The 12,352-nt window shown below is 44.3% G+C and overlaps 1 protein-coding gene and 1 pseudogene across 6 annotated transcripts; one reads left to right on the top strand and one right to left on the bottom strand.

Moving 5' to 3' along the window:
• LOC134625026 (NACHT, LRR and PYD domains-containing protein 14-like) overlaps positions 1–12,352 on the bottom strand; it is a 551,707-nt pseudogene that overhangs the window by 465,168 nt on the left and 74,187 nt on the right.
• Positions 282–12,094, top strand: men1 (multiple endocrine neoplasia I). 6 transcript variants are annotated; one of them, XM_063470358.1, is made up of 11 exons: positions 282–415; positions 1,483–1,501; positions 1,630–2,119; positions 2,193–2,401; positions 5,883–6,011; positions 6,630–6,670; positions 7,396–7,483; positions 9,192–9,328; positions 10,101–10,245; positions 10,600–10,773; positions 10,856–12,094. In XM_063470358.1, the coding sequence occupies exons 3-11, from the start codon at positions 1,684–1,686 to the stop codon at positions 11,381–11,383; spliced, it is 1,887 nt and encodes a 628-aa protein (XP_063326428.1). In that variant the 5' UTR covers positions 282–415; positions 1,483–1,501; positions 1,630–1,683; the 3' UTR covers positions 11,384–12,094. The 6 variants fall into 6 exon arrangements, with proteins under 6 accessions (XP_063326428.1, XP_063326427.1, XP_063326430.1 ...); XM_063470357.1 differs by having other exon boundaries at positions 282–467; XM_063470360.1 differs by lacking the exon at positions 1,483–1,501 and having other exon boundaries at positions 1,638–2,119.

The following is a 12,352-nucleotide window of genomic DNA, read 5'->3' as shown; positions in this document are numbered from 1 at the left end:
AATATGCCGTGAGTTTGAACTCTGCGGTACATTCTTATGTTATCCTAAATGTTTTATGCTCCATACGTGCCCCGTTTTTCGTTATGTAACATTTACTGTCGTTCCATTTTAAAGCACGTATCTCTTAAAAGCGTCGTGGTGACCTCTACTGGGGGTGTAGGGGAATACCCTAAAATGAACTGCATTTCCCAGCATACACGAGGAAAACCCCACTGCGCAGGACTTACGAGCTCGAAGCATAGGGATGGGCCTAAGAGCGCACATTTGCGCTCGAGAGACGCGTGCTTGTTGCTGTGAGATCTGCTTCGAGACGCAAACGTCGACATATGCCAACTGACTTTCGGGCAGATTGAGCTGCGCGGCAAAAGAAAGGGGACACAAACAAAAACATGTGGCGCGAGCTGTGAGAAAACGGGTATGCGATCACTTAAACATTGGTCAGATTGTTGGCTGATTTAGAGCTGAGGGTGAGTTTGTGTTGTTGTATAGCTGGTGCGATATATTTTCCAAAAGCTCCAATAGTGGTGACTTTAGCTGATAGCCGCTTGTTAGCTTGTTAGCTTAATAGCTGCTCATTCAGGCAGATAACGTATTCCCCTCAGCGTGTGACTCATTTTCGGGTTTGGTTTGTGTCTGCATGTCGTCCGACTTATTTAAACAAAGCAGGACTAATTCAGCAAATTAGCACGGCTTGAAAGGCGAAATGAGTAGCTAACTTAATTTAGTAAAGTTAGCTAGTTAGCTTACGTCACACATTATTCTACAATATAAATGGACCTAACGGAGTATTTCGTTTTAGAATGACAGAGTGTTTGCCCTAGTGGTGTTCCGGATACGTTTCGGCACAGTGATCGTTGTCATGAAACTCTAAAAGAGCGGCTGTTTGCAGCTCTGCATTGAATGTACGCAGGTAGCAGTGAATCTGCCCCGCCCACCGAAGCGCCATATAACCGGCGTTAGCAGCATATATGTAACCGGCATTACGCAACAAGTCCAGGCACTCGGCTCCGGTCCAGTGTTTATGTCTTAGTCTGTTCAGCACTTAATAGTTACTGCTGGCATTATTAACCTTCATTAATAACCAATAAATGTTTCTTATACCCCTTCATAACCGAGACTGTAAACCAAACGTGACACATGTTATGCTGTGTTGTGTGCGGTGTAACTTGTGTTAGCTTTCTGTGTAGAAATCAGTGTTACAGTATTGCTATCTTACGTTCGTATATGAAATATTAAAAATAAACCAGTTTTAATAAGTGTCGTATTCGTCTGTGCTGAAGTGGTTTGTCACACGCATTCACCAGACCAGAGAAAAGCGACCACAACAAATGTTTCCTTGTGTATGAATTAGCTAATTTAAAACTTACAGTAACTATAATGTATGAACTTACTGACTTTTATTTAAAGATTAAAGAAATAAGTCTGCTTTTATAGTTGTGAACTGTTTTGTTTTTAATGTTTTCATCTTCATTGGGAAACCAGAGTTCTTGGCGATGAGCCAGTAAGTAGGAAAGACATTGTTTTCTATAAGTAATTATTTTTAATGGGTCAGCTTTTGAATTTGCCTGCTTTCCACAGTTTAGTGTGTGATTTGGAGTTACAGATGAACTGACTGCTCTCCCCGTTCAGTACTGCAGGTGAGGAGGCACGCATACATCAAAGTTGTGACTGACAGCAGGCATCATGGGTTTGCACTCAGCCCAGAAGAAGCACTTTCCTCTGCGGGGAATCGATGGAGTCGTTCAGTTGTTTGACGCAGAGCTCCGGAAACCAGAGCCGGACTTGGCTCTTCTTTCACTGGTCTTGGGTTTTGTTGAGCACTTCCTGGCTGTGAACCGAGTCATCCCCATAAATGTTCCAGGGGTCCGTTTTGAGCCGCTGGAGCCGGATTGTCCCACGTCTTGCTTCCCCACAGTGGAGCTGGGCATGATTTCTGCTTTGTACGAGCGGTTCACAGCACAGATCCGTGGGGCTGTGGATCTGTCCCAGTATCGGAGAACTGCTGCGGGATCCAGCCGAGAGCTGGTGAAGAAGGTATCGGATGTGATCTGGAACAGTCTCAGTCGTTCTTACTTCAAGGATCGAGCCCACATCCAGTCCCTATTCAGCCTCATCACAGGTAACATGGTTTTTCTCTTGATGCTTGTTAGGTGAGTCCAACATTTATTGATTAATTGTTGAATTTGAACCAGGTACCAAACTGGATAGTTCTGGAGTGGCCTTTGCAGTAGTGGCTGCCTGTCAGGTCTTGGGTCTAAATGATGTACACCTGGCACTATCTGAGGACCACGCCTGGGTGATATTTGGTAAAAATGGTGAGGAGACAGCAGAAGTCACCTGGCACGGGAAGGGTAACGAGGACCGACGAGGACAAACAGTCACAGCAGGAGTCAATGAGAAGGTGAGGCCCATCTGTCAACAGAATGAACCAGCTGCTTCTAGTTCTAAGTATGCTCAGTGTAGCCAATGTCTGACACATTTTAGACACCACAGTCAACCCTATTTCTTTCATGTATTTTAACTGTTAGAAATCATTAAGCTCTTTAAAAGTCCAGAGTACTGCTGGGTGATGTCGCGATTTTAAAAAAGAAAAAAGAAAATCATCATGAAAAGTCTTTCCTGCATAGAAATGTGAGAGATGGTCAATATACAGTCGTTAATACTATTTCCATGAGTAGAGTGTGGAGCTAAACCAATCATGTGGTTGGAATTAGAGTTAGAGCGACATCATGTTAGGCTGATATTCTGACAGTATAGTGAGCAATGTAAGTAAAAGAAGGACATTTTCCATCCCAGCGACAGCAGCAGTGTGCTCTAGTAGGAGTGAGACTGCATGGGTCATATGTTAGCACCAAAGAAGCCTACATGGTGTTTTCCCTCGAAAACAACATGACTGCTTCTCTCTTCAGTTTCACAGTAACTAAAGTAACTTGACTTGTAACTGTGCAGGAGCTGGACAGCATCGCCTCATCATAAACCTGACAAACATTTTCTAGCTGGCGTGTTGTGTTTTTTAAGCAGCCCTGTTTTTTTCATTATGTACATCATTAATTTCCATCCTCCGTTTGCTCTTCCTGTCCTATAGCGTTCAGCCAGTGACACTTGGTGGAATCATTTATTTACATTTGGGTTACATATCAGCAGCTGATGGTATCTCCTCCTTTGTAGCCTGGTTGTACTCCATATCTTTGCTTTTACCTCAAGTGGGAAAACAAGTGTGTTGTTCATGCAGACAGAAAGAAATTTCAAACTTCTATACACACATGAATAGAATAGAAGAATCCTTTAATTGTCCCACAAGGGGAAATTTGGGTGTAACAGCAGTGAGAAAGACACATATACAAACAAACAGTACACAAGACACAGAACAGAAACATACACAATTTTTACATATTTGCATCAAGGACAAGAATCATGACCCCGATGTAAAGGTGTTTTGTACAAAGAGAGTACGAATGAGGTTTGTATCGTGGAAGATATTTTTGCTCTGAAAATGATCAATAAATGTTGGATTGGTTACATTTGCAGAGATTTAGAAGATGAAGTCAAGCTGTATGTAGTGCTTAAAAAATAATCTTAAGCTGTGTACACACTGGGAGTGATTTGGTCGTCACACATCGCTTTGAGGCTGCCAGCTGCTTACTTTTGCACATTTCAGGACGCAAATATACCTGATACACATCAAAGCTCTTGAGGAAGTCAGTCACGTCATCTCTGTTCATTCAACTGCAGTTAAATGAATTCTGTTTTCTTACTTCTCACAATCCAAGTGTGCAATCCGATCCACTGTAGGACAAACAGCGCCACTCTTCATCTGCAGTGAGGCATGGAAGAGGCTGTAAAACTTTGTGTAAGGAGTCAAATATGAGTTTACAGGTCAGCGAAGCTCACTTCTGTGTGATGAGAGCGATACTGAGGCGAGTTGTTGTGGATATTCCAACCTTTCCTGTTGGTAAGCACTGCTGGTTTTGTCGCTGTTAGCAGCCGGTAGCCAGCGTTAGTGAAGTGGATCCTAACATTGTTTGACGCTGATAATAAACTCTTGTAAGATTTGAGAATGTAATCAAACTGTTTATCAGAAGGAAAGAGTGATTTTTAGGGCAGACCAACATTAGCTGGTACAATATTAGCTTTCTGAAAATGCACTTACACACTAATCAGTGTATATTTATGAGGTTTTTTTCTATTAAACCTCAAAAGTTACTTTCTGTACTTCAGATTTATTGCATCACTAGCTGTTGTTTGACTCGTAATCCTTGAAATCCTTGAAATATCCAAAAAGCATTTACTTTCTATAATCCCTGATCACCATGTTGCCGTGAAGTGCTTCAGTGTGTACACAGCTTTAGTCAGATCTTGGAACTCGGGGTGGCTGTAGCTCAGGAGCTCGAGCACGTGATCTACTGATTGATCCCTGGCTGGCTGGTCCAGTCAAATCAAAGTATCCATGGGCAATCCCATGAAGTTGATTCTGTCTGTCTGGACACAGCGTGTTCAATGGAAGAAACGTTTCACCACTCACTCTTCAGTCTCAGCTGACTGCAGGTTTCTGCAGCCTTATAAACATTATCTTTGCACAATGACTGAAACTAGCCCACTGAGTGAACAATGGGCTGTGATGCTGAGACAAATCCCGCTAGTGGAACTGATCACAGCCACAGAAACAGCAATTCGAAACAACAGCATTGCAGATGTGGAAGCAGATCAACTGGTTTCAGCCTGTCTCAGCAATGCAAAGCCCCAGCATCCAAAATCAGCATGGAGGAGAGGAGGGCACTCACATCACTTAGTAATGACAACAACATTGTCATCCTTGCAGCAGACAAGGGTAGGTGGATGGTTTTGCTAAACCAGAAAGGCTATCATGAAATGAGACCCAGGAAGTGGTTACTGTAGGGTGATAGATTCTCTGAAGCAATTAGAATGAGACAGTGCTATTGGCCGGACGTCATACCACAGGCATTACGGAGGGGAATTTACACCAAGTCTGTATGGTGTACCGAAGATACATAAACAGGATGCACCTTTAAGACCAACTGTCCTTATGATCGACTCGGTCACCTTTAACATTTCAAGGTTTCTGGCTTCAATCCTCAACCCGTTGGTAGGCAGCTTTAAATCGGGCTTCCCGGCACAAACAGAGTAACATAGTGTACGCTGTTAAGTGCAGGAGGATTGCCAGGATTTATACATCGGGGAAACCAAACAACCTCTGGCTAAGAGGATGGCACAACACAGAAGAGCTACCTCGTCAGGCCAGGACTCTGCAGTCTATTTACACCTACAGGCCAGTGGACACTCTTTCAATGATGAGGATGTAACATCCTGGACAGGGAGGAACGCTGGTTTGAGGGCGGAGTCAAGGAGGCCATTTACGTGAAAAGGGAAAGACCATCTCTGAATCGAGGAGGGAGCCTAAGGGTACATCTGTCACCATCTTACAATGCTGTGATTGCAGCCATTCCCCAACTCTCTGTGAATGGGACTCATGGCCACTGATCAATGGTCATGAGAATTTGTATATTAATGATCAAAGAACTGACCTCCCAGCATTCAGTGGTGCTGGTTTCAGTCATTGTGCAAATGTACTGTTTATAAGGTTGGGGAAACCTGCAGTCAGCTGAGACTGGATGAGTGAGCACGCATCAAGATATCTTTGGGCACGATACTGACTCCAAGTTTCTCTCTGATGCATCCATCGGAGTGTGAATGTTGGATAGAAAGCACTCAGGCATAGATAAGTGCTTGTATGAATGGGTGAATTAGGCATGTTGTATAAAGCACTTCGAGTGCTCCAGTAGAATAGAAAAGCACTATATAAGAGCCAGTCCATTTACCATTTATTCATAAAGTGTAGCTGTGATCCTTTGTCTGTCCCTCAGAGCTGGCTGTATCTGAAGGGTTCCTATATGAAGTGTGACAGAAACATGGAGGTGGCCTTCATGGTTTGTGCCATCAACCCATCACTGGACCTCCACACAGACAGCTCCGAGCTTCTGCTGCTGCAACAGGTGAGGCCTGCACCTACAGGGTAATGATGAATGTTTGTTTTACACAGCAAAAAATCTGCATTAAGTCTCCAGAGGTTGTTTTAAAATATGCAGATGAACTGTTGATTTAGTCCGCTGCCACGTTTAATATATACAGCTCACTGAAGGCTGACGGCAGCCGTCCTATTTCACATGGAAGCAAACAGGGGTGAGTCTAAAGGGGGGCGCGGTGTGTCCTAGACTATCTTCATTTAAAGGTTTTCATAACATTTTTCTGATTAAAAGTGAAATAATAGAAAATACTGGCTCAATTAATTTGTGTTAATATTTAAAATATAGAAATAAAAGCTTTTCTGGACATGGACAGTAAAACTCTGACCTGAGGGATTTTAGGTTGGGCAGTGAATTATTGTTGATATTGATTAACGTCCACACCATCATCAGGTCTAGTTTTCAGCAGCACAAAAACCTTCAGTTGTACAGTTTGTGATTACATTGTAATTTTATAATGTACACCTTTTTTGGAAACTGGAAAAACATTGTAGTGATTGTGAAAGTCCATCCAGGCACACATGAAGGAAATACGCTACAGTCTTGCACATCGTTTCCTCACCTTTCTTTTTCCCGTTGCTTTACCAGAAACTCCTCTGGCTATTGTATGAACGAGGCGACCTGGACAGGTGAGTGTGTACCAGTGCACTGCTGAGAACTCATTAAAGACTCTTTCAGATTTGCCCTGACACCAGCTGAGCAGCAAGCTTGCTCACTTTACCATAACATTTAATGGTACATTGATGTACGTCTGTCAGCATGACACAACCAGGCTGACCCAAGATTAGGACAGTGTGTCATAATGTTGCTTCTCTTCCTTCCATCTTTGGTTTCCACCCACTGAGAGACACAGTGCTTTTAGAGAGTGAGTGAAACCACAGTAATAGGAGGGGGCAGAGACCAAAGCGTTAAAGTCTGAACATATTTCATAAATCCACATTACAGAGTTAAAAAGACAGTTTATGTAGTTTTAGTTGGCTAAGGAGAACACTAGAATACCGTGTGTGAGTGCTCCCTCATTCACTTTGCTGTAATATTTACATATCTTATTACACAGTTTATAAAATACAGTTTTACAGTGAACTCTTTACTGTAAAGAAGCCTGGGTCGGCGACAGGTCAGACTTTATTACATAGCTGTGAGCTGTCATTTAGAAGGTCCAGCTTTGATGATTACATCTAGAACCCGACTTCTCTGAATATTGTGTGTCACGGTGTTCTATATTATGCAGGGTCAGGGTCATTAAGGCATCCATAATTGGAGAAAACAGAAATGTTACATATGCTGTATTTAAAAAAGGCTTACATAAATCCTTGAAGTTGACATTGTGCTTCTGTCTCGGGCTACACGCCAGATATCCCATGGCCATGGGCACTCTGGCAGACCTTGAAGACCAGGAACCAATTCCAGGAAAAGAGAACCCCCTGAAAATCCACCTGAAGGTAAGACATCAACCAGTTTCCCAGGTCACATAGCGGTGAGCAGGGAAGACTTTTACAGGCTTCATATTTACAGAACATGTTAAACTTTTCGTATAGATCTTCTGCATTAGTTAGTGACAAGTTTTCACCAGAAATGTTGTTACAGGGCACAGTGGGGCTGAAGATCAGACAGCAGCATTTCATCTTTGTCTATACAATACAAGCTACTGGAAATCAGCTGCTGGTCACTATCAAAACATAGTGTGGATAAAGACCTGGAGTAAGCATTACTGCTCAGCTGAGTCCAAAATCAAGGAGGGGATGCTAACAACACTGAAAGTCACTGGCTGTTTGTTTACAAGTGTCCAACTGACTGTTGCATAGATAAATAACAGCCTCACTCTGCCATTGGATGTGTGAGAGAACTCTCAAACTTAGATGCTGAGTGCTCTGCTGGCCCAGGGTGGCTGAGCTATGAGGCCTTTTATGAAGTCATGTGTAGTTAGAATATATCGTAATGTTCCAGCACCCTCTAGTGGACAGACTGTGCAGAGCACATGCACTGGTGGTAACAGCTCAAATTGCTCTTGGACTTTCAGTTCTACTAGGGACTTTAGTATTTAAATGCAGAGTGGTGTATAAAAAATAATAATAACTTTACTTATATAGCACTCTTCACAGGATAAGAACCACAGAGTCCTTCACAATAACATAAAACAACACAATGGATCATACAGCACAACTCTAGTTGTGCCAGTCTAAATAAATGAGTCTTAAATACATAAATACAATCAAGGCAACATTACGATGGAGGTAAAGCTTTCCATAACCTGGGGGCCTCCGCTCTAACAGATCCACCTCCTCTGGTCTTAAAACGTGTTCATGGGGCGACCAACTGATTGGATCTCAGGCTGTGAGAGGGAGCGTGGGGTTGTAAAAGATCAGAGATGCAGGCAGGAGCTTTAAAGTCAGTACTAAGAATTTGAAATGAATTCTAAAATGTACTGGGAGCCAGTGTAATGAGAGTAAAACCAGTGCTGTCTTTGTGCCTTTGTTAAGAGGCTTGCAGCAGCCTTCTGGACCGACTGGAGACGGTTACGATTCTTTTTGCTCAAACAAAGAAAAAGACTTTAACAATAATCTAAGAGAGATGAAATAAAAGCATTTCTAACTCAGATTTAGACAACAAGGTTCACAGTTTGGAGATATTTCTTAGCTGAAGAAAGCTGTTCCTAATTAACTGTCCAGAGTGTTGCTCTAGGGACATGGCAGAATCCAAAATAACACCGATGTACCCGAGGCTCAGCTGGAGCCAAGAGGACCAAGATATAAACACAAAGAGAGTGAAAAAGGTGACTGAAGAAGAAACACTGAGTGCATCATGGGAATCCCCCAGCAGCCTAGAGTCAGTCTCCCGAATCCAAACTGGAAGCCGGTTCCACAGAAAAGCGGTACTGTGACGGTACTGGTGGTGAAAGCATGCAGGAATTTGCACGCCTGCTGGATCTCTCGGGTTAACACCCTTCTCTCTTCTCCTAGGCTCAGTTTTGTTTGATGCTCAGGTCCAAGTGCTTGTTGAAATCACTGGAGTTCTGGCTTTTGGTTTGCTGCTCATTGTCAAACTGAATAAACATCTCCACCATGACCTGTTGCTGAATGCTGATACTGAACCCTCTTAATTCTGAGTTCATCATTTTTTTAACTTTCTAAGTCTGTCTCTGTCTCTCAGGCCGTCAGTTCTGCTCAGAAGCACTATAACAACGAGCACATCTACCCCTACATGTACCTGGCTGGTTTCCACTACAGGCACAGGAGTGTGCGGGAGGCCCTGAGGTCCTGGGCAGAGGCCGCCCAAGTCATGCAGGAGTAAGTTCACACTAATTAGACTCCTGATCAGGAAGCGTCCAGTATCTCTGCATCCTCACGGCTCCTCCCCCGGCGTGCTGATGATTCTGAATAAAGTGTTTGGATAAAGTGACAAATAAAAAAACAAACAAAATTATATTGATCTCACTTTGTCAAGAATTCTTTTAACTAGTGTTATTTAGACACTAGACACCTTTTTCTTCTTTTAGCTTGTCCCAGATGACGTTTGTATGTGAATGCTATTTCAGCAGATGAACACAAGATGGCACTAAACCAACAGCTGTGTTTTCTGCCCTTGTGGTTCTTTATGGGTGCTTTGTTGCTTCGTTATTAACCCAGCCACCACTAAGGGCTCAGTCACACTTGGCCTGGAAAGGTGTGGTGCTCAGTCCAGGAAGTATCCAGCTCTGCATCCTCATGTGCTCTCCTCCCTCTAAACACTGTTCATGATCTGCAGTTATAAATAGCAGCTCTGACCCACCACACACATTCTCTCCACATCCATCAGCTTCCGTTTCCTGCTCCCCATTGTTCTTCAGGTTCAGCCCACGCTCTGCTCCCTCACAGAGAAATATGTGCCTGTGCTTTGTTTTGTTTTTTGAACCTGTCCACTTGTTCCTCACTTGTTGTCATGTCTGCCACATGTCACAGCATCCTATTTTTACTCTTATACTCTTTTTAGAGCTGGACTTCATGCTGTGACAGGAGAAAAGCACGTTAGATCCTCTCATACATGTGCCTGTGTTAAAGCTCCTTCTCTACTTTCCTGCAGATATAACTATTTCCGCGAGGATGAGGAGATCTACAAGGAGTTCTTTGACATTGCAAATGATGTTATCCCTACCTTGCTGAAGGAAACAGCTGCAGCAGCAGAGAGTCCTGGGGAGGGAGGAGAGGGGACAGAAGGAGGGGACAAGGTGAATGTTTCTCCAGAGCACATACACCCACAGACACAGGCCGTATGTGGAGAAGGGCTCCACTAGCAGCTGTTCTGTAATAATGCAAAGCTCTAATTCTCACCTCTCTTCAGTAACAATCACACTACCACCTCAACCCAACAGAAGATGTTCTTTCTTTTGCTCCTTATCAGATGACTTCCAAATTCAGCTTCTCTCTGATAAAGGATGTGGAACATGTAGAAACTCATGAACATTAACAGACACCAACAGAGCGCACCTCCACCTGAATTTAGATCATGTGTTTAGATGCACATCATGAATATTAATCACTGACAGATGTGGCCTCAGTCTTGCACCTCTGCTCTCTTGCAGGATCAGCCCAAGCAGGCAGCGGCTGTCTCTGCACTGCAGGACCCCGAGTGCTTTGCCCATCTGCTGCGTTTTTATGACGGCATCTGCAAGTGGGAGGAGGGGAGTCCCACGCCGGTCCTTCATGTGGGCTGGGCCACATACCTTGTCCAGTCTCTGAGTCGCTTTGATGCCCAGGTGAGTAGCCCGTGACTGCAGGAGAGGCACAGACATGTTAGCGCTTTCTAGCTAAACACAGATTTGTGCTCCGATTCCAAAGGTGCGTCAGAAAGTGACAATCATCACCAAAGAGCCAGATCCCCAGGATGACGACGACCAGTCGAGCGAGGACTTCAGGGAAGGGCGCAGGCGTGGCCCCAGGAGGGAGTCCAAGCTGGAGGACCAGAGCTCTCCTCTTTCTGCCGCTCCTACCTCCCCGTGCAGCCAGCCGGCTGCAGTGGCAGCTCAGCCCAAGAAGGTGGGAGAAGGAGGGCTCCGCCGGCGCTCCTCCCAGGGACTACGTGCTGGAGACATTGAAGGAAAACCCAGGTCCCCCAGTCTCCCAGACTCCGCATCTTCTCCTTTCTCCCTGGAGCAGGCCCCCCCCTCGCCAGCTGGCACTGTAATCGCCTTTCAGAGTGAGAAGATGAAGGGGATGAAGGAGCTCCTGTGCGCTGCCAAGGTGAACTCCAGCGCCATCAAGCTGCAGCTCACCGCACAGTCACAGGTCCAGATGAAGAGGCAGAAGAGCACTCCGGCGGGAGATTACTCCATGTCATTCCTGAAGCGCCAGCGTAAGTCACTGTAGACATCCTGATTGTTGCAGGAAGAGACTGTAGGACATACTGTGAAGAGAGACGGGGACACCGATTAACCTCGATCCTGCTTGTCAACGTTTTTACCAGTGTTTTCACCCAGAGGGCCCGCTCAGTCAATATCCTCCTAGTTCGAGCAATATGTCTGACATGCACAGATGATCTTGAGTTAAGCATCACTTATCAGGTTGGAACTTTTCATTGAGTTTTTATTTAAGAAATGGTTTCTGGAGACGTGCCTGGTTTGATCGTCAGTTTGCGTTTTGATTGGCAGCCTGTGGGACACGCTGCCCGTTAGGTATCCGTTACATGCTGTCTGGATGTTTAAAGCCAAAGTGATGAGGACCAGAACATGATTTTCAGATGTGTAAAATACCAACATGAACTAACCTGTTCATGACTGAAGCCTCAGAAGTGATTAAATTTAGGATAGTTACTGTGTAACATTGTCCACTCTGCTCTACTGACAGCTTCTTTCTTATCAGCTCTATGTTGCCTTACTTTGCCTTTCTTCTTTTTTAAAGTAGGTGGCCTTTAGTTTTGAGAATAGCTGCGTTAGACTGATTTCTAACAATGAGAAGAGAGCAGTAAGACCATGCACTGTTGAGACAGAGCCACATTAGATGGCACTGCTCCATCCAATTTGATTGACTTGTGGTTTGTGTTCTTGTTTTTCTATCTGCAATAATAAAGCTCTGATGAAAATGGAATGACAAGTGGTTCAATGATGCGTATTACATACATATGAAGGCGCCTTCACATGCTGTAAGTGGCCGTCAGTGCTCGCTCACAAAGTAATATCAACTTTAAACAGGCTCTGTCATCTTCTGGTACATTATGCAGGGAGATAGTGGCTCGCCTTCCTCACCATGATCTTCCAGAGACGACACAAGCTCTGCTTGAGCAAAAGTCCAACTTTTTGACTCAGTTGGAGACCAGGCAGAGTGACATCAGCTGACAAG

This window comes from Pelmatolapia mariae, linkage group LG3_W (genome assembly GCF_036321145.2).
Source record: "Pelmatolapia mariae isolate MD_Pm_ZW linkage group LG3_W, Pm_UMD_F_2, whole genome shotgun sequence".
In the NCBI taxonomy this organism is placed as follows: Eukaryota; Metazoa; Chordata; class Actinopteri; order Cichliformes; family Cichlidae; genus Pelmatolapia; species Pelmatolapia mariae.
The sequence above is the reverse complement of the archived record's forward strand: the minus strand, read 5'-3'. Positions and strand labels throughout refer to the sequence as shown.